At 42.7% G+C, this 22255-nt stretch overlaps 1 protein-coding gene across 6 annotated transcripts in view; it reads left to right on the top strand.

Moving 5' to 3' along the window:
- Nucleotides 1-4086: 4086 nt before the first annotated feature.
- Nucleotides 4087-22255, top strand: part of nr4a3 (nuclear receptor subfamily 4, group A, member 3) — a 20070-nt gene continuing 1901 nt past the window's right edge. Inside the window, exons 1-9 of one of the 6 annotated variants that reach the window (XM_063879343.1) lie at nucleotides 4094-4278; nucleotides 4434-4490; nucleotides 7381-7551; nucleotides 11335-12167; nucleotides 16000-16129; nucleotides 16864-17027; nucleotides 17140-17339; nucleotides 20052-20230; nucleotides 22209-22255. The exon at nucleotides 22209-22255 is cut by the window's right edge and continues 1901 nt beyond it. In XM_063879343.1, the coding sequence (XP_063735413.1) occupies nucleotides 4107-4278; nucleotides 4434-4490; nucleotides 7381-7551; nucleotides 11335-12167; nucleotides 16000-16129; nucleotides 16864-17027; nucleotides 17140-17339; nucleotides 20052-20230; nucleotides 22209-22255 (1953 nt within the window). In that variant the 5' untranslated portion in view covers nucleotides 4094-4106. Of the gene's footprint in view, nucleotides 4491-6385; nucleotides 6689-7380; nucleotides 7552-8292; nucleotides 8375-11334; nucleotides 12168-15999; nucleotides 16130-16863; nucleotides 17028-17139; nucleotides 17340-20051; nucleotides 20231-22208 lie in introns of those variants that run through there. The other 5 variants (XM_063879346.1, XM_063879345.1, XM_063879349.1 and 2 more) reach the window with 5 other exon arrangements.

Below are 22255 nucleotides of genomic sequence, written 5' to 3'. Positions count from 1 at the left end.
TATGTTTAAAGCACATATCAAGTAACCCCAATTGCAATTAATGTATGAAAACAGTATTTTGTTGCTAAAATTAAATACTACTAGGAAGTAGTTATTCTGAGTAGTCTTTACTAAGTGAATAGTGACTTTTAAAGTAAATTGTAAAGCAGTCACGTGTAAGTGTACTACACTAAATAAGTGGAAGAATAGATGAAGCAAGTAACAATAATATTGCATGAATGACAAAGTGATGTTACAGTGGATAGCGTGTTTGGTAAATAGATTTATATTTATTAACTTGTTGAAAGTCAATAAAAAACTATGTGCTTTCTGATTTTGCTCTGACCACAGTATAAAGATGATTTTTTAAAGACTTAAGTCAAAGTGAAAAGAGTTCAACTCTAAGGGGTCGTTAGGTATACCTAACGTTTTTGGCTAAGACTGCATTTGTTACGGTTAGGGTAGATTAAGACACAAATGAAATGAATATAAATCCAAGCATTTCTTGCATGGTGACAACAAGTGCTTGTGTGTGTAACTGTGTTTGTGAATGAGTCACCTGACACGGGATGTTGGTGGACGCAGTTGATTACACACGTGTCCAATTCTATAAAAAGGACATGGTCATAATCTCTAATCACTTCCATGTCTGGCAGAAAAAAAGGGAGCAGGTTAATCTGGATTACACGTCATCATGGTGAGGTCACAGCCGAGGCATCCGATACCCTGACCAGCCAGGAAAGAGAGGGGAAACACAAAGACAGGTAGAAGACAGGAGACAATTAGAAACTTCTCATTTTTAATTTTTAAAGATGCAGTATCTATTAACAAGAAGGAGAGAACAGGTAACTACATTTGCAAATGAATTACAATGAAAATATAATGGAGTGTTTTTAACCATAACTTTACAGAAATAAATATTACACTTCAGCATGAAATGAGTGAACTTGAACATGAACTGAAAACCAAAGGAAAAGTCGACCTGCCGAAAGGAAAAGTCGACCTGCCGAAACATAAACCTACATCATTTGATCATATGTATTATTAACATATCAATGTTTTATTTTTGCATATCATATTTCTAGTGCCGGTATATTGTGACACCCTTAGACCAAAGCATGCTTTTATATAATAATTTAATTCATGATTCATAAAAAAATACCCTGGATTACCCAGACATTGCTTTAAATCTGACAAGAGGGAGAACAGAACAGGGCATGAAGAAGAACTAGAAATCTGCCTATAGGACATGTTTTGTCCTAATAAACCATGAAGTTGGACTGAAATCAACTTCAGCAACAATTAAGTGTATTGAAAACTGGCACATGATGCCAAACGGAGAACCCCATCAGAGCTGGACATAATTGATAATGATGCCTGGATTAGCATGATAGGTGTAATATTCAACCACTCAACCAAACCAATTCGGTTCACCCCCATTTAGATGGAAAACAATAGTACAAACTATTCATAACTGTTTGAACAAGTGTGATAATTGGAATTGATGAGGGGATTTTCAAGTTGAACTATGTTTAAAATCCATGCACTGTGATTCAGGAGGTTTTTTTTTTAGCTGAGCCCTGGTGGCATGTGATGTACAAACCCTGCAGCTGATCCTGGCACTGACCACAGTGTTCTGCAGCTTTTATCACTCAATCTTTATAACAAACTTAGCATGACTGGAATGTTGAATACTCTGCTAAATCACTGCATATATACTTAAATGTGATGAATGGGGAGAGTTTGGGGTAATGACAAGTTCTGAAAGTAGTTTTCTCTGAATACATGCATGCAAAAGCACAGATGTGTATCTAACAAGGAGAGGGGTTTCCTGGGGCATACCAGTTCCCATTAGCCTTCCATGAAGCTGTTTTCTGCTATATTTTGTTTTACCTTAAGTTCTAAAAGCTACTTCTCCTGCAGCAGCATTGTATCCAACTTCATTTTCCGTCTTGGCTAAAAGAAATCTGTGTACGCTCAGCTGGTGTGGAAGAAGCATCGCTGCTTTACGATGCTTGCAAACCCTCACATTCACAAACCTGTTGTATATTGTGTCTGCTTGACGAACCAAAGGGAATATCTTCGGGACTACGGACTTTTTATTCCCTGCTCTTCCAGCCTCGTCCCCGGTTAGAGAGAAAAGCTATGAGCAGCAGGGAGATGTACCCTCTACAGTTGTATCCCTCTGGGTATGACGGCTATATCAGCAGACTGTAAAACTATCTCTTACTGAATAACATAAATAACACTGAGTGTGCTGATTTTGGCTCATTACAACATGTATCCTATATCGCCCAGGTCGGTTTTAGCGGGGACACGCTGTACGGCTAAAAATACCTGTCTACGACTATATTTGGCTTGGCTGGATCACAATCACACCGCTAAAATAGTCGGCACAATGAATGGGCTCTCTGCTATCTCACTACCTCTGTGATGCTAAATTTAGTAACAGAGCTTGCGTCAATCACGAGCCTCAGTGCGTCAAGCCATCCCCCGCCCCTTGGTTCTCGTCATTGGTCAGAGTGGGGACGCTGAACGATAAAATACGCGCCTCCTGATTGGCTGTTGTGATTTATTGTTCCTCGCAGCTCCGGAGGAACTTTTTAATTTTGAGTTGGTTGAGCACGAATTAAGGATTATTCCTTTTCTCCTATCCTGTCCACCGCTATAGTGTTCTTAATCTGGTGAGTGATAGTATTTCCTCACTATTGACTAAATGTTGTTGCAATTAGAATAAGTATAATATGATGCAAGTTGCAATAGCGTCAGAGTAAAATTGAGCAACAGTTTATTTGTTGTAGTACTTTTGCTCAAGCATGGGGTATATCCTTTTTAAAATATATTTGAATTGTTCTCGTATATAGCCTTTTTTATTATTATTATTACAAAAGCACGCTTTTAACTCAGGTTGTTTTATTAACAGCCCCATGATGTAATTTATTAGATTAAAAATTTACTGAGAAAATCATTTTTTCCCACCTGCAACTCCCTTTGTCAGGATTCAGTGCCAATGTTTTTGACAGAACAAGGCTGGACACTGTTATTTGATTTTAACGATATTACTGAAATAATCTGATTTGTTTTGAGAAAAGGGAATTGTCTAATTAGATTATTCCACTTTACAAAATAACATAACACCTGATAATTGACTAAATTACATGATAGGGTGGGGATTTTAGATAATATATGAGTTAAAGAAGGTTCTGAGAAAAAAGCAATTTAGATATTCTGTTAGTAGGTTTCATTGACAGGGTTGCTGATGTTCTGTGTCATGACAAGATAACATGACAGAGAATTATTGTTGTTGGCTTATTAATGATTAAAGGCACAGAGTAGATATTGAACACCTTCTCAAGTGCAGGCAACAATAAAAACTATGGCTGATGTTGCATGAAATGGAAATACTGAAGTACAATAAGTATGGTGTACAGTTAAGTATTAGTAGTTGATTACTTTTCATAATAAGAATTCCTTTATTTGACCAACAACGGGGACGTTTACGTCAGAAGTATAGTGCAAATAAAGTGAAGGGAATAGACTTGCATATTAAATAAATTTAAATAGGCACATGTTAGTTATAATTAAAAAAAACAGTGAGTAAAAACAGATAACAGATAAGTGCACCATGGTAAAACAAACTAAGTAGCAGTATATTTAGAAATAAAATGACCATATCAAATACAACTAGTGACACCACTAATATTCTTTATTTCTCAAAGAAAGTTTATCGCTTATTCATGTGCTTTGATAGTGTTAAGTGAACGTTTAGAGAAACACTCCTCACTGATAAATAATATTAAGCTGTTGAAATGAACCTTCCGTTTTACTGATTAAAAAGAAAGATTTGGGCCAATGCACAAGGTAATGCAAGCTCGCACGCCGGATCCCTCTCTGCATCATCCGCTGCAACCATCAAACCAACCGCCTCTCTCGCTCTCATTCACTCCCCTCTCTTTCTCTCTCTCTCTCGCTCTCTCTCTCTCTGTCTCTGTGTCTCTGGCTCGGCAGGGCTTATGTGTCTGGTACAGTATGAGAGCGAGGGAGAGAGAGGGCGCTGAGTGACGTCACCTCTCCCATGGCGTCACATTGACGTAGTGCATACCAGTGTGGAGGCAGAGCCCACATAAATGACTTTCTCCCCTCAGACGGCGCACATAAACAAACCAGCGTTACAACTCCACACTTTGCAAAGCACACCATCAGCATCGACACATTCACGGGATCGGACGCAGACACACTCCTTTACACCCGGGAGATTTTTATTTTGTAATGTTCGGTTTCATTTTTTTCTACTTTTTGGTAAGTTTACTTTAGAAAAGGGTGACAAGAAGAAACTTTTTTTTTGTCGCCGATGCATCCTGATCTTCTACGATATTACTAAGAGATTTTTTTTTTTACATTTATATTTTTCTCGACATCACTTCGAATCTTGGTGATTATTCTGGATGGAAAAGGGATATTTCATTCAAGGTTATTACCACATTTAAAGACGGAACCGCTACAGCAAACCAGTAAGTAAATTCGGAATGAATGAATGAGTGTCTGATATTGTGCGGTATAGCGCATACTCTTTTGACTGTCAGACTTTAAAACTAAACACATGGATTATAAATATGGCATATGTGTCCGCATGGTTTTATTTCCTAAATCTTACATGTCAAGCTGAGTATTCCCTTTAATATCACCCTCTGTCTGTTTCTTCCAACTTTGTGCGTCTAACCTGTTGATATGTCAAACTTCAACACGCTATTCATTATATCGCCTGTTCCTGGGCCGTATGTCCAAAGAGCCAAATGAAGCTGGATTTGAATTTAATTTGCGCTGGGAAGGTATCATATCCTTTCTGGTTGTCATGGAAATGAGATGCCTCTCACTCACACAATGAATAGTGGAGTCAGACGCACTAATGGTCTGAGGGGAGAAGAGTAACCTACATTCAAGCAGGAGAGTTAAAGCTCGTTGATTTCATGCCATGTGGATTTCTTTTTTTTATTTTCTGAGGGGTTGTGCTGTAGGTCTAAATGAGTTGTTTTGTGTGTTGTGATATATGGGTGGGTTTGTCTTTGTGTCACTGATATGTTGTTTCACCAGTAAAGCCAATACAGCATTATGATTCTTAACGCTGGGTTGATTTTTTTGACTAAAGCTCAACATGAAAGGTGACAGATGTTTTCCAAACAGTCACAGAGTCTGAGCTGTCGCCTGACTGGTGGCCAATGTCTCTAATGTCAGCTGTCTGCTGTCTCTGTCTCTGTGGGGACAAGGCCTCTCCTCTGTGTCCTTCATTGATTGCAGGAAGAAAAAAATTAGCCGTTGACCATAAAGCCACATCAAATGTCAGAAGCCCTCTGTGAATAATTTCCTAGAAACATCTGATGGCAACAAAGACACTTAGTTCAAAGCAGCTGCAAGCTTCAGTCTATCACTGTGTGAGGAGAAATCACTGAGTAAAGGTTCCTGAGTTGGTTTTTACCTTTCCTTCTTTCTTTTTATGTTGTGTGTTCTTTATCTATTTCACACACTCGGGTTTACGCACGCAGGGATTCTGACAGGCTCCCTCTCAGGGCTGATTTACAGTACTTGCATATTTCTCTAGTCTCTCCTTTATGTTCTCTCTTTTCTCTGTCTGTTTGCTGGAAGCCTCGCGCTGTCCGGGGTTATTGGTGTGAGGGGCTACCGGGGGCTACCGGCGCTCCGGGGCGCGTGCTTTGCAGCTCTTATGTCGTTCACTTGGTTACCGGTGCGCGCGGGGCCAGAGCCCCACCGACCGGTTCGGCCTGAGAAGAAGAGAAAGGGGTCCGTTTGCTCATTTACAGAAAAAAAACCCGGACTGAATGTCTCACTTTGCAGGAAATGTTATTCACCCCCCTTTTAAGTGAATATGGCACTTTATATTCACTCTCTTAACCCTGATAAGAGCCCATTTACACACAGGTACACCCTAAACTTCAGAAGCTTATGAAATAATGACTCTATTTAGTCTAGCATCAAATACTATCTTATTTGTACTGCTGCCATAACCAAATCGTTTTCAGCACTCAAATAAATCCATACGAAATTAAATTATGCCTTATCTGTTCCAAGTCAACCCAAATAAAATAAGTGTTAAAAAGCCTGATTTTCTTTATTTCTACATATTTGCAGGTTCTGTGTAGCATTACATTTGTATATAAAGCCACATCCTGACCATGGAAAGAGTTCAGACTTAACGTTTTCTCTCAGGATTGTCCTGTAAGAGTTTGGAGAAAAGTGGACGAGTTTAATGTGTTGACACAAACATAAGAAATAACAACAGGCTGCAGGTGCCTGTCTGTTGCCCTGAGAGTCGGTTATGGGGGTTGTGGCTTGTAAACAGACAGCACTGAGATCCACACCAGGATGTGAAGTGGTCTCTCTCATCCCAAAGGATGTGTGTGTCCGGCAGAGAGAGAGGTTGTGTATATAAGAGAGTGTGTGACAGAAAGGGGGCGCTCTGGGCCTTGAAATCCGTCTGCCAAAGTGCGTCTCGCTGCAGTGAGGGAGTTGGAGGCGCACGGCGCACAGGACTCCGCTGGTTTGGTTTCAGGTCCGACTCTCCAACATTTCTTGGTTTCTCTCTGCCTCTGGATGAACCCTGAGCAGGCGAATACGGCAGTGATCAGGGACAAGAAAAGCGATGGCTTCGAGGCACTGGCACAGACTGCTTTTATAAAAGTTCTCACTTTTGTAGGTCTGTATTTCTATAAGTAGTTTACTGTTCATAGTGAAGCTGTTTTTTTGAAACGCAACATTTAGATTACAATAATACTGGAGCACAGTTTAAAATGAAACTTGTCACCCACGTAAGTGTAAGTCTTGAAATGAGCTAAAATTCCTCTGTTGTGGTTCACATTATTTTCTTTGCAGTGTAGATTCCGTGTCATATTTAATGCCAAATTGTTCTGTGTTTTATTTGAATGTGTAAGAATTGTGTTTACTTTGTTACAGTCGATTTACATGTTTAATGCAATGATCTTCTGTTTCGGTGACTGGCATCTTGTTCTGATGTGCACACAGAAGTTTGCATCCCCTTTCATCTTTCTGCTGCATTTCATTGGATTTTCTGACTTTATCTTTCGGACGTTATATTTCTTTTAATTTATTGTATAAACATGTTTTTGTTTCTTATTGTATTTAAATTGAATAAAGACAACTTTTTTTCTTAAATATGTTTGGGGATGTTGTGTGTAGGTACTAACCCCCTTTAGAAGAAAGTCGGTAAATTAAGTTTTGGAAAGCAGTGGCTATTGATATAAAGTAAAACATCGATATATGCATTTTTTTCTATGTCTTGAGTTTCTATTTCCTGCCTGGTCGCTGAGGGTTACGGTAACCTTTTTTCCGCCTTCCGCCACATCACTGACCTAGACATCTCTCCTCCAGACAGAGGTTCGGAAGAGCGCGCCCAGCCGAGGTTGGAGCCCCGGCGATCGGACACTTCCTTTGCGACGCCCGCCGAGTCCTCCCCGCTCCAGGAACCCTGTCCCAGCCGCAGCCACGCCACCCCTCAACCCCGGACACTCAGCACCATTCAGCGCGAAGCTCTTCCATCAGGTACAGACACATCCCGTCCGTTTAGATTTCCTTCATTCGTTCGTCTTTCATTGTTTCTTTCTATTTATTCCTTATTTCACGTAGCCTTTTCTATTTTCTGTTGTGGCTCAGGTTTGGGTTTTTTTTAGCACCTATTGTGGTGTGATAGGTGTGCGTGATTATTATCTGTTTTAAGGAAAAATAGAAAAACGGCCCCCAAAAAATGTATGCTCAACTTATGGGGTTACCTCAAAAATGAACTAAGGTATGGCAGGCTATTTTCTAGCGATTGTCTACTTAATAAGCAAATCATAAAGTTGTATGAACTTGCTGGTGATCGATCTTTTTGCGCAGAGTTTCAGCTCCTATGTGTGGTTGTTTTTGTGGCTGGCGACTGAATTGACATTTAAATAATCCTTCTCATGACTCAACAAGGTCTTCAAAATCCTGTCTGACTAATTCAGGCCAAATTATGTGTATATGTTCCACTTGTTATCTGTCTATATTATTTTTTACTAAACCTTTCAAATTAATATTACATCTCAACATAATTAATGTATGTCCTGATAAATTAAGCAGATTATAAAACATTCAAAACTATAAAACATATAGTAATCTCTGTGCTTTGTATGGGTGCATAAGTGTAATAATGACTTTACTCATTGTGTGAGTCCACTGAATTCAAACTCAAAATTCACTGACAACAAACAAAATCACGTGTTTATGTATTTATGTTTGCAACTTCATTTTTTCATTTGTTAGATCTATGGCATTCTGACAATGAACAAGCGCGCACAGTTATTGGAACAGCTGCAGTTTGTCCAGTTGAAATGCACACCCCGAGGTTAGAGACTGTTTCCCTTCGCCTCACTATGCTGCACCACCTGTGTCTGACTGCTTGGGTTGTCTGTCCTCTTGCTTACACTCATACACAGACACACACATACACACCTGCTTGCATGCAAGTGTAATAAAGACATCTAGGGCTGATTTTGGAGTGTAGAAGGTTTCAAGATTTTTCTGCAGGGGCATGAAAGGAAAGACGCTCTGGATACAATTAAATTGTATTGTTGTGTGTGAGAGGATGCATACTTGTGAGGATGGGTGTGGGTGTGTGTGTTTGTTACTGAGTGATGGCTAGGCACACCACCAAATGTAAAGCACCAAATAGGATGAAATGTTTGCAGACACTAGTGGTTTTACAGGTTCTTCTGAGGATAAGGGTGCATGTTATTGGCAGAAAGAGTGTATACGGGTTGGTGTTGACATGTTTAACATCATGAGAGATGAAAAATGTGTGTTTGTTCGTTTGCGCATGCCACTATGTGTGTATGAAAAGAATCATCACATCAAAAGTGTCTTTCCTCAGCTGACACCCACAGTCAATTATCACAGCCCAAAATATAAGACATACAATGTTGAAGTCAGCTGTCAAGTAGATTATATTTGTTTTACAACATTTCATAGCCTCTCTTTTGTGTTTCATATCTATTTTATTTAAAAGTATATGTCTGCATAAAGCTGCCCAAAAAAAAGCTGTATATGACAGGTGCAAAAACACATGTATACACACACACACACACACACACACACACACACACACACACACACACACACACACACACACACACACACACACACACACACACACACTAATGCAGCACTGGGCACTGACTTTGACCTACTGATACAACACTGAGAGCCACAAAGTTCACCACTGTACTCTGCTCTGCTCATGATTAAGTTTGTTTTTCCTCTACTTCCTGTGATGCCTCTTATATGTTGCAAAAATACTTGAGGTATAGCCCAGAAAGGCCCCATGACGCCCATAATGCTACGTGTGTTTTTCCACGTGGGTTGAAGAGTTGGTCACTAGTAGAAGAAGAAAAGAAAAAATAATGACGTCAAGCACACGTAAGCATACGGTTTGACTCATATCCTCAATTAAAAAAACATGCAGCATTATATTCCCAATGTGACATATTACCATATACATGTGAAATCATGGATTATTTTACATTGATTGCAGGATTACTATTTAAACAGGGGACAGCGTTTTTTTGAACTGTCTCTTTGTTATACCAAATACACATAAGGACCAATAGACACATTCAATGAAGAGAGAACGTTATAGATGAGTGTCCCCCTTGTTGTTTTTTCCCTTTTCTTTAATTAACGCTTTCAGTCTTTCCCCTGTAGCCAAACGCATACTGTCCCTCAGGTAGAATTGAATTGTGTTGAAGCAGCTTAAATGAATATGTCACTCAATCTGCTTCCGCCATGAATGACACTCGTGTGGTGCAGGCTGTTATGCGAACATGACCGCAAACTAAAAGTTGTAGGCTATCTTCAAAATGTGTGCTTATTATAAGCTTATTAAAAAAGTTATTAGGGGAGAAAGGGAGGATTTCTGCAGGACTTTAATTTTCGTTAAAAAAAATTGTCGTTTAAAGTAAAAGAACAGGAAATGGGCTGTCATTCCCTGACAGAGGTGCGTGCGTCCGTTTGGATGCTGGTATTTGTGAGTGCCTTAAAAACAGCAGGTCCCGATGTGTCTCGTATTTGACTAGACAAACATGACGCGCAGGGAACAGGGGCTATTACGACAGAGCGCGCGCATGCTGGGCGTCAATGGGAGCCGCGTGTGTTGACAGTTCCCTGCTCAGGAGCGACGAGCAAACACCACAAACCCAGCGCTGACACTCATGACCGATTAGCCGGCACACGCATGCACACACACGTGCACGCAAAAGCAGTGTTTTACGTAAAGGGTTTGATAAAATAAGACCATATAGTCCACGCAAGCACACACACACACACACACACACACACACACACACACACACACACACACACACACACACACACACACACACACACACACACACACACACACACACACAGATTAAGAGGTGGTGCCTTGTTGCTGTGACAGAATTAAATCAAGGGGGAAAACTCAAGACATACCGACTGGCGTCTGTAGCAGTTAGAGGAAATATCTGTGTCTGCATTTGTCAGTGTGTGTTGGTGCATTTGTGTGTGGGTTGTGCAGTATTCAGCAGCACCATGGGGTTCCATTATTATTTAATGTTATCTCATCTGCTTTGCCATCTGACCAATCGTACACCCACCCACACACACGTGCACACACACAGATACCCAGCACTCACGTACACACACCCTAGTCACAGATACTTTTCAGTGTGTAGAGTGGATTAAATCTCTGCTTTGAATGCTTTGCCTCAGGATTGTGCGCTGATGAGCTGCAGCTTCTTTAACTAAACTGACTGTAGGAGAGTCTGCATTGCCTGAAGGTCGTGTGTGCGTGCTTCAAATGTTTCTACTTATTCAGTGAAGTGCAAGAAGTGTTAAAGCAAGAAATTGTCTAAATGGCAGTAAAAGAAAAAAATATTTTTTAAAAGGTCCTATTAGAAAACCTTTATAAATTAATCTCTGAGATCTAAAGAGCTGCCTGTTTCACCAGATATGTGCAGAATTTAATCGTGCAGTGTTAATTGTTACCCTGTAATACTTTTGTGAGCATGTGCCTCCACCCTTTATATTCACTAAAGGGTTGTTCCTGTACTATGCTTCTGTGGGCAATCTCCTTCTTCTGGAAGTCCTGCTTTCTGTTTAAATCAGTAGTTAACTAATGTGTAATTTCATCACTGACTAAAGATTGTTGCCGTACAGCTGTACTCTACTAACACCATTAAAATGCTTTTTGACCCAAAACATTTTGGAATACATGTGGTCTTATGTGGCACGCAACTCTAACCTACGTGTGCTTTGTCTCTCCGGCAGACATGCCCTGTGTGCAGGCTCAGTACGGGCCCGCCCCTCCAGGCTCAGCCTACTCTGGCCAGTCCTTCAGTTACCAAGGCGACAGCTACAGCTCTGACCTCATGACCCCTGATTACACCAAGCTGGACCTTGGTGGTGGTGAGATCTCTGCTGCTGCCACCACGTCCCTCCCCAGCTTCAACGTCTTTGTGGAGGGGAGCTACGAGCCCAAGTCCTCCTGCCTCTACCAGATGCCAACGCACCGGCCCATCAAGAAGGAGGAGGAGAGCTACCCAACTGCTCCGCCCCTGGAGGCCATGTCCTCCTCCACCATGTACTTTAAACAGTCTCCCCCCTCCACCCCCACCACCCCGTCCCTGCCACCCCAGCCTGGCACCTCCTTCCTGTGGGAGGACCACTCCCTGGCCCCTCCATCGCACCCCCACTCTCTGGGTTCCAGCCTGGAGACGGGCCCGCTCAAGTCGCCCCGCTTTCCGCACTTCTACCAGCACTCGCCACCACACAGCGGCGGCAGCATTGGTGGTTACGATAGTCTCGGTGGTGGACTAGTTCGCACCTCCTCCTCTTCCTCCTCTTCCTCATCCTCGGTCTCCCATCCTCACTGTCCACCCCTGGAGCAGCCCATGTACCAGCTGCACCGCGGGGCCGGGGGCAGCAGCCTAGCCTTTCGTTCCCTGGCTCTCGGGCACTGTGGCCCCCTACTAGGAGACAGCTTGCCATCGCCTCCCCAGCGTGGCCCCCAAGGAGAGGGCACTTGTGCAGTGTGTGGGGACAACGCCGCTTGCCAGCACTACGGAGTACGCACTTGTGAGGGCTGCAAGGGCTTCTTTAAGGTAAAACCCCTTAAAGTAAATAAGTCATATCAGAGTGTTACTCCAATGACTATGTGCTGTGGGATTTCTTGTGTTAGGTGAGAACACAGAAAACTTAGTGTGGTAAGAACCTAGTTGAAAATAAATCCTCTTAGAAATCAAAGTTTCCATTTGGAGTATTTGCAGTGAATCAATGGCCATTGAATTGACCACACTTCTCAGGACGATATGAGTCAGTTTGAGATTGCATCTGTCAAATGATTCAATCAAACACTTATCAACCCACTGTCTCACATCCCATGTTACTGCACATGTGGTCACACACAACTCTTAGTTTAACATCACAAGACAGCTTTTAGTCAGACAGATTTCTCTTACAAGTCATAAAGACACTTCAACAAACTTCTGACACGCGTCAAATAACAGTAAACTCAGCAACACCAAAGTCATTTCTTTGCAGAGTTTTTGAATTATAGCATTTTCCGGCACACTTGTAAAGTATTTGTATTGGTTGCATGAGACAAGAGAGTGAAATTAAGTGACAGAAAGAAGGGGGTGCACACACAGAGGTAATTGAATAATGCCTCTGGTAGGTGGAAATGAATTATCCTTCTTTTCAATTAGTTTCACAATTTGTTTTTATTTAGTAATTAATGAAAGCAGCGTCTGGTGGCAGGCAGCAGGCCGCGGGCTGTCTGCCTGCTGCAGCGCTCAGCACACACAGCCTGTCAAACCTTGCTATGTTTCCTTTGCACACATGCAGATGCAACCAACCATGCAAACACAACATATGCACATGACCACATATTCATATATATCATTCATGTACATGTTTTTCACTATGTTACACCCTGAATCCAGGATGTGCAAAAGCAGAGACTGAAACATGCCTTAAACATACCTGCTCTTTTCCTATTCATATTATCATGCACATTACCTCCATTATCCTGATGGCTTTATTGTCCCTTAATTTTTTTTTCCTGATTATATTTAATTATCCCTGAATAGTTATCACACATTAAACTATAGCAGAGGCCTGCTGGAAAATGTTGTTATTTCATTAGTGCAATTTGATGGCACATATTCAATGTGAATTCATTTTAGCTCTTAAACAAATAGTTTGTTTTCCCTGTTTTTATTATTTTGGGCAGAATAATGAAGTCCTTTCACTGGTGTCCATTTATTTAGGAAACCCATTCAGAATTAGAATTTATAAAGATAAATAAAAACTAGATCACAGGTGTTAGTATAATACAAACATTAAGCTAAAAGCAAAAACATATTTTAAAAGGTGACCTGTTTTACCACATGTTCTAAATGGGGATTTACATTAGCTATGCTTTTATCAGACCAAATACATGGTTCAGCTCAATTAGTTATTTTCACTGCTTGCATGCTATGCAAGTCATAACAACCTGGGAGGTGCCAGTCTAGCAGTGAAGGAAAACTGAAAATGAATAAGATAACATACATCTTACTATATAAATTAAATCCCATAAAGAAAACTGTAAAATCAGCAGCCCCTAGATACCAACACAGGGAAAGAGGAGACAGAGGGAGGAGAATGGGAAACAATGTCCCTAAAGGCTTTAATTTAAGCCAAAGCTATTTATACATGTTAAATGTAAAGAATCTGCCTCTGCATGCCTCTAGCCTGCCCCCCACAACACACAGCATGTGAGCTTCTGTAAGCGTGCAGGTTTCTGAATGTGCTTTCAGCACATATAAGACTCATTCTGTAACTCTGAATGTCAATGTTTAACTGAACAATATTTCACTTGAATGAAGTCTTTTCAGACAAAAACACATCTGCAACCTAAATTTCAGTTTCTGATTTAAGGCGATATTAAGTTGTTTTTCTAATCGTAATCGTGAAAAACAGCCATTAACATCATGGTGTATTACAAGACACATGAATTTCCCCTTGAACAAAGTAAACTCCTCACCACTTTACACACACAAAACAGTGCCTATATTGCTACACAATGTACAGAGCAGAAGAAGGATCTACAGATTTGCTAACCATATTGAGATAATTTGATCTGACTATCAGAGACTAGTTAGTTACAGAGCATTAGCTCTGATATGTAGTGTCTCTGCTGAGACGCCAGTCCTGCCCCACGCTGCTTATTAGAAAGCAAAGTCACAAGAGCCCCCCCCACACACACACACACACACCAGCAGAGAGAGACAGGAGACAGACCAACTCATGAGAGCTTAATTTATTAGAACCTTAATTGATCATTTCAATCTCAGGCTTTTTTTGGAACCAGCTATCTCATAGGCCCTGAGGTCACTGATGGGAAAAACGTCATCCTTTACAAACAACTAGGGTCAACACAGCGTACACCACTGTCACCTGAATCCATATGTGCTGCATGAAAAACACGTGTTTTTATGTCAAAAGAGGAGTTTAAAGAAAATAGTGGAGGCTACCCTTGTAATCCAAACCTAAAAGTAAAAACACTTTTAATCTGAAAGCTTGTCCTTGGTGCTGAGTTGTAAAGGTGTAAATATATGTTGGCATGCTGAGGCTTTGTGCGTCGTCCAGCTTATCATGCAGCTTTGTGTTTAGTTCGGACTACAACTAAACGGATGCTATTTTCCCTCAAACACATTAATGATCATAACTAACTTATCCCCACGCGCACGGCTCACTGACCATTGAAAGGATGAGAGCGAGCCACGACGCCATGGCAACGGCTCTCATCCGGCGCGGGCGCCCATTACGCGCCAGTTCCGCACTCGCACCGGAGCATATGGAATAATTGGTGTGTTATTGGTCTCCCGGGGGCACGGGCATGTGTGGCGCGAGGGGTTCCTAATTGGATATATTTGTTTTGATGTGTTTTAGAGGCGTTAAAGAAGAGGAGAGACTGCGACACTTTCCGCGCGTTTCGTTTGTTTAATTTACAGTTTGTTCTGGTGCTGTCTCGCCAGAGTGGACTACTGGAGTCCAAGCATGACTGAGTAGCGTATACATGTAAACACTGCAAATGACAGTAATTATAGTCTAATTGAAAGCTTGTTTAATGTTATTCTTTCATTGTAGATGTGCCCCTAAGGCGAAGGCTTGTCCAATAGTTTTAATCCAAAAACGTCGTTCCAGATTGGCAACATGCCCCGGGAGGCCTCACCCGAGTCCAAAGTTACGCAATGACAATATGCTTAAACGGTCTAAAGGCTTGTGCAATGCAATATAAAGAATATGGTTTCTATCGTCAGTGTCAAACTGAGAAATGTAGCCTACTTTAAATCCTGATCAGGGAAGACCTGATTGAGTCATTAGAGCTCGGATTGAGAGCAGTTGACTCCGGAGCGGGCTTTCTTTCATTGGGCCACCATCTCTATTTTGTCCTTCATCCGGCCCCCACGTGGCCCGTTTCTGATTTCATTTTAATAAGGTCAGTAATAATCGCTCGAGCCAGCGGAGGAGAAAACAGCTCCCGAGGGGCCCATTGAGAGCGGCGCGATGCGCAAGGCCCCGGAGGTGCCACGAGCTGACCCGCGAGCTTCACAAACAATCTGATCACGCAGCTCTTACGGCCACTATCCCCCTGTCTCGCGGGACCCGCCTCGGCACGCTACGCACTCGGTCCCCATTGTCAGCTCCGGCGCTAATAAAATTGTCCCTCCTGCAGGCGAGGATTGTTGGAAAATTAATTTTATCTAATTATACTGATGTCAACGCCGCCTTTCAGCGCGTAATTAAAATCTGACCTGCGAGCTTCTGCTTTCATTCTTTGATGGGTAAGGGGGAAAAAAACTGAAATTGAATTAAACAAATCAAATATTAGGTGGCTGATTGTGTTTGGAGGCTGATTATCGGAATGCCTGTTTCTTGTCTCTACAGCGCACCGTACAGAAAAACGCCAAGTATGTGTGTCTGGCCAGTAAGAACTGTCCTGTGGACAAGAGGCGACGCAACCGCTGCCAGTACTGTCGCTTTCAGAAGTGTCTGAGTGTGGGCATGGTGAAGGAAGGTGAGAAAAGCATTTGATACACACCTTTTAAACAGTAGAACACACACATCAAGATACAAAAACTTGACCTTCAGTCCATGATGATAAAGTTTGTCTCTGCAATCAGGGTTTAACAGGCCGGTAATTATCTGGCCTGTGGCAGCATCACACACATCCATGAAGCAATAACTTCTCTCTGAGGTACAAAGGAAAAAATACATTAACCAATTAGAACTTGTCACCATTTGAACTCTGTATCCAGAGGATTTTAAAGCTTTGAAAGAGACACAAAGGTGAACATCCTTTAGGAACATCCTCAAACTTTCTCTTGATTAGTGTCATCACATCTGACATAGCCAATGGTCTTTTGCTGCATAGCAGATGATTTGCTGATGTGTATTGTGGCACTCATACTGCCCCCATTTCCCTGAGGTGTTTCACCTGTTTCACACACATATATTCACCCTCTCATTAAATAAACACACACTTTTCTATCCTGTTAAGTTGTAAGCAGCCGGTAGAACAGCTCCACTGCCATCTGCTGGCAAGTGGCCTCCTGTGTAGGGATTGGGGGAAGGTTGGAGAGCTCCTGTGGGAAAAGCCTCAGTCATACTTCTCCCACTATAAAATACTGATAACAAGCCAATCAGGTAGAGAGAAGAGGTTCTTTGTGCACGCTGCATAGATATGACCAGATTCAACTGAACAACCCATTCATATTTGCATTTGGTCCGCTTTCTTTCTCTACTTCACAGTGGTACGCACGGATAGCTTGAAGGGGCGCAGAGGCCGTCTGCCTTCCAAACCAAAGAGCCCCCTGCAGACTGATGTGTCTCCTCCCTCTCCACCCCTTAGTTTGCTCTCCGCTCTGCTCAGGGCGTATTCCCACTGCACGCCTCGTGACCTCGACTACAGCCAGGTAAACCCAAATACACCTTCTTTAAATCTTAGTCAGAGTAATGCATGCATTCAATAAGAAAATATGGCCTGTTATTGAGTTTATTCAGTAGCTTATCTCCCTGTCTCCACAGTTCAGTGCTGCCGACCCTCCCTCCTCCTCCTCTGATGCTGAGCACATCCAGCTCTTCTACAGACTGCTCACCATCTCAATGGAGACCACGCGATGCTGGGCTGACCGGCTGCCTGGGTTCTCCGAGCTTCAGCGCGACGATCAGAACTTGCTCATAGACTCTGCCTTCCTGGAGCTGTTTGTCCTGCGATTGGCTCACAGGTAAGAAAGAGGAGATGCAGATGGATAAGAACTTTAGCATTTAATTTCACTTTTTTAACACAACTCTTGATCCATACGTGCAGATATAAAAAGCCCTTCACAAGATTTATAATTTCTTAACTTAATCAGAAAATTATTTTCCTTTGGAACAACGGACGTATAATATTCTTTACAGTACAGTACAGTACAGTACACTACAGTTTGGAACTTTATTGGCAGGTTTTGTGCTGCTGTGTCGGTGTATCTCCAGAGTAGGAGGAGTGTAGCTGAGTAATCGCCATATGATCCAAATTATGAACGGAGTCTGCATCTATGACAGCAGCTACACCCACAGAGTTCCGCTCCGCTCGTCTGATATCTGACGCACAGAGAGCTCTGTGTGTGCTCCGCGGGCTAAAACTGTGCTAACATTGTGAACTGTGAATTGACAGGATCAATTCCATCTAAAAGCCAGTCAGCTGAGAAACTGAAAAGGGCTGTTATGAAGGGAAATACATATTCAATTCAGCTGACTGGATTTAAAAAGAATGGGGTAAAAGGGAATCGACTTGATTTACTTTATGTGTCTGGTGGTGTGTGTGTGTGTGTGTGTGAGAGGGAGACCACGTGTGTATCGCTCGTGGTTACCTGTGGTGCCATTATGACTGCCCTTGCCCATCTTTGCCTCAGAATTGCCCCGGGTTACCGCTCTGCTCTCGTAAGGCATGCGGCTGGTTAAATTTATGGCGAGGACGGGGGTTGGGCTACAAGCTCATCCCTTTGTCTGCGCTGTCGTCTAGGGCAGAAAACCAACACTGTCACACACACAAGAACACTTACTCACACACACTCACGCACACTGATGATGTAGAATCCCAACTTTCTCTCCTCCTCCCAATGTAGGTCCAGGTGCAGGGTGGGTAGAGGAAGGGTGGTGGCATCACAGTCCCAGCAGGAGGGGGATCAGGCTGGGACTGTGACTCATGCTGAATGGTGGACTCATATGGGCCCAATATCAAACACACACATGCTCACACACACTGCTCATCTTCCTATCAGCCAAACTCCCACGGCACAGAGGGAAAACGCACACAAACACAGCACTGTCCTACTCTGTCCATCTTCCGTGAGAGCAAAGGATGCTGTCCATGCTCGCATCTTACTGTTGACGCAGTCCTGCATTAACCCTGTCTTGAACTCAGATGCCTTGAAGACCGCTGCGCAAGCGTATGTCTCTATGCTTCAGTGTATGTGTGTTTCTGTGTGTACTCAGTGTGTGTAGAGTAAATTTGCTCCGCTCTTCTGAGCCGGCATTGCTGTAAGCACCCCGTTACCAAACAGTTTCTGTGGTTATTGGTTGATAACCGTGGTGACAGTGTAGTCAGGAGTGAGAGGAATGTGTGGCAGACATCCAGCTGTGTGTGTGTGTGTGTGTGTGTGTGTGTGTGTGTGTGTGTGTGTGTGTGTGTGTGTGTGTGTGTGTGTGTGTGTGTGTGTGTGTGTGTGTGTGTGTGTGTGTGTGTGTGTGTGTGTGTGTGTGTGTGTGTGTGTGTGTGTGTGTGTGTGTGTGTCGTGCATCTGTTTGGCTGCCTGTCTGCCAGCCGGTCTGTGTAGTTTTGCTCATGTACTTCTATAAGACAAGGGTCAAATTCTATTTTGATACTCTTAGTATTAGGACATTGTACCAATAGGTCAATGCAAACCATATAAGCTACGAAATTAAGAGCGATTTGGGTTTATATTGTAAAGTTTAACATACTTTTAATGATGTTTTTATGTATAAATAGCTTCACAATCAAACACAACACAAATGATTTTTAGGAAATTCAAATTATCCCCAATATTTCTCACTATATTTGACGGAAATGTCATAAATAAAAAAGGTAAATATAAGTGCAAATAAAGTAATAAAAGTGGAAAGGTATTTTTGAATCTGCATGATTGACAGAGCCGATGATGTGTGAGAGCATCTGTGTTTGTGTGTAACGCTTAGAGTGGGTGGAGTACCTCTTCTAAACTGCAGTAGGGCTCATTAGAGGTAAATGGTATTTTGCCTCATAACTGCTAAACCAATGTTTGTGCAGGGGTGTAATTTAAGGCTTCCTCTATTTCCCCGTTCCCCCCCTCCTTTGCTTTCTTATTAGTATCAGCTGTTTCTCAATCACACTTTGAGTTCAACATTTTCTCTCTCTCTGAGATGAGAGCCATGTTCTTCTTTTAGGCACTAGTCAATATTAGTGATAGCTCTCTTTCATTTGCTTGTTCTCTTTCCCTCTTTGCTCGATGATAAAGGAGAGGGATGTTGTGTGTCGTGAGTAACTGTTGGCTAAATAAATCTGAGAAGCTTTTCGTTTCCTCATTAAGGCTTTGTGTTTCCACTGCACACCGCAGCCTGGGCACATTAAAGCCTTAAGAGTTTACCTATCTGTAAATACACACACACACTGAGCAGCCCTCTGCCCTAACCCCTCACCCATCCAGCCAGAAGGAAACACAGGAATGTTTTAAAATGCTATAATTTGGAAAACACAAGCTTAATCAGCTGCATGCCTGTGTTTGATGTGTGTCCCGTTTTTGTGTGAGCGTGCATACTGCCAGGTTTTCTCATTGTTTTTATTGTAATTGTTTCCTTGTCCCAGTATCACAAGCTATATTTACAATACACCAAGGAAAATGCAGCATTTTATTGGAATAGAAATCTAACCAATGTATCCTTTTCTTTCCGTGTCTCAGGTTGATGCTGTCAGAGGATAAACTCGTCTTCTGTAACGGCTTGGTGCTGCACAGGTTCCAGTGCCTTCGTGGGTTCGGAGAGTGGCTAGACTCCATCCGGGACTTCGCCACCCACCTCCAGAGCCTAAATCTGGACACCTCTGCCTTTGCCTGCCTGGCTGCCCTCGTACTGCTCACAGGTAAAAACACATCAGCTTTAAAATCTCAAAATTCCCATTTGGAGAAACAAACAGATATATGATAGTGATGAAAATAGCATCCTGTTTTCCAAGTCAGATGCCTCACTCCACTTTACACAAATAAACGCTGTCAATCACACAAGCTGCTCATGCGTAAATACAGATACAAATCCACCAACACTTTCTTTCCTTTGTCCAGAGCTTTGCCCTCTGGGTGATTCATTGTGACAGTGATCAGGTGGATTCATCCGCTGCAGTCACAAATACGCTCAAAGACATACACGTGCATGCTTGTTCGTACACATCTCTGCCTGAAACAAGAACCCGATACCCGGGAGCACCTGCTGCACCTGCCCCACACCTGGCCCTCTAATCAGAGTGTATGTGTGAAAATGGAGAGGGAGTCTGCTTTCTATTTAACGTTTGAGTCGCAACAGAGCAGGCGATCATTTAGTTGTATAAAAGTAAAGTATATTAGAAAGGCAACATAAATAGTAAATTACAAATTTAGATTTAGGTGACCAAGGATGCCTTTTGCAACTAGGTTCACATTTCATCTCAAGAGTCAGAAACTGTAAATAAGTGTGTAAAACATCCCTCCCCCTACCCTTCCTTACCTCACCCTGCCCCCGCCGCCACATCCTCCTCTTCCTCCACCTTCTCCTCCTCTGTCTAAGCCCTCTAACCCCATCCTCTCTCTCTGGGGGAGCACTTAACTCTGTGCCAGATCGACCAGCCCACTGTGGAGCACAGCTCTGGAATTGCGTCTGCGCTGTTCTCAGTGGCGCTCTGCCACCTCGGCAAAGCACACAGCACACTGCCACCACAGAGCCGCCAGAGCCACCAGGCGATCGACCGCTTCAGAGTGGCCTGTGCAGAAAGGCAGCCATCGATCCCTCCCCGGGAGCTCGCACACATAGAGAAAGAACGGATAGGCAGATCAAAGAGAGGGAAGCGAGAGTGTGTGAGAGGTCTAAAAAGCCGCTGTGAAAGGAGGACTGGAGTGACTCCACGGCAGCAAACACAGAACAAACAAAAGGGTCACATAAACAAACAATAAATAAGCTTCAGATAATGGATAACTCAAAGTGAGACTGGTCTTAGTGGCAGCCTCCCTGCAGACTGGCTGTGTGTGTGTGTGTGTGTGTGTGTGTGTGTGTGTGTGTGTGTGTGTGTGTGTGTGTGTGTGTGTGTGTGTGTGTGTGTGTGTGTGTGTGTGTGTGTGTGTGTGTGTGTGTGTGTGTGTGTGTGTGTGTGTGTGTGTGTGTGTGTGTGTGTGTGTCTCTGAGTGTGCAGCTGGACACCCTGTTCTCTGCAGAATGAGTTAGTGTCACATTAAGCCTGGTACGGGTGCCACAGGAGTTGCTATGGGCAGCAGTGAGTGTGTGTGTGCGTGCGTGTGTGTTTCTAATTTCATTTGGCTGCTCACAGAGCCGAATAATCTGCTAATTGTTGGGCACTTTTGTATCTGTCAATGTCTTAAATTGCAAAGACAATGTGTGTGCCTGTGTGTGTGCAAATGCTTTTTATATACATGGCGTGTGTTTGTCTGAACGTTTTTGTGTGTGTGTGTGTGTGTGTGTGTGTGTGTGTGTGTGTGTGTGTGTGTGTGTGTGTGTGTGTGTGTGTGTGTGTGTGTGTGTGTGTGTGTGTGTGTGTGTGTGTGTGTGTGTGTGTGTGTGTGTGTGTGTGTGTGTGTGTGTGTGTTCACAGTGTAAACGGGTCTTATTAGGTTAGACTGTGTATTGATCTGTAGTGAGTGAGACAAGTTAAGGCCTGTTAAGAACATTAGCCATACAGGCTAATGAGGTGCAATTCAATATAAAAGATGTAGCTAATGTTCTGTCAGCTGAATGAGCGCTAACGTATGTGTGTGTGTATGTGTGTGTGTGTGTGTGTGTGTATTTGTTTCCATGGATGTTATTTTTCCTGTTTAATGTATTATTTTCCTAACGTCTCTCTTCCTCTCTATCCACAGAGCAAGTTCCAGGTCTGAAAGACTCAAAGCGGGTGGAGGAGCTGCAG

This window comes from Eleginops maclovinus, chromosome 3, assembly GCF_036324505.1.
Source record: "Eleginops maclovinus isolate JMC-PN-2008 ecotype Puerto Natales chromosome 3, JC_Emac_rtc_rv5, whole genome shotgun sequence".
Lineage (NCBI taxonomy): Eukaryota > Metazoa > Chordata > Actinopteri > Perciformes > Eleginopidae > Eleginops > Eleginops maclovinus.
Note: the sequence above shows the minus strand (reverse complement) of the source record. Positions and strands in the feature narration are given on the sequence as shown.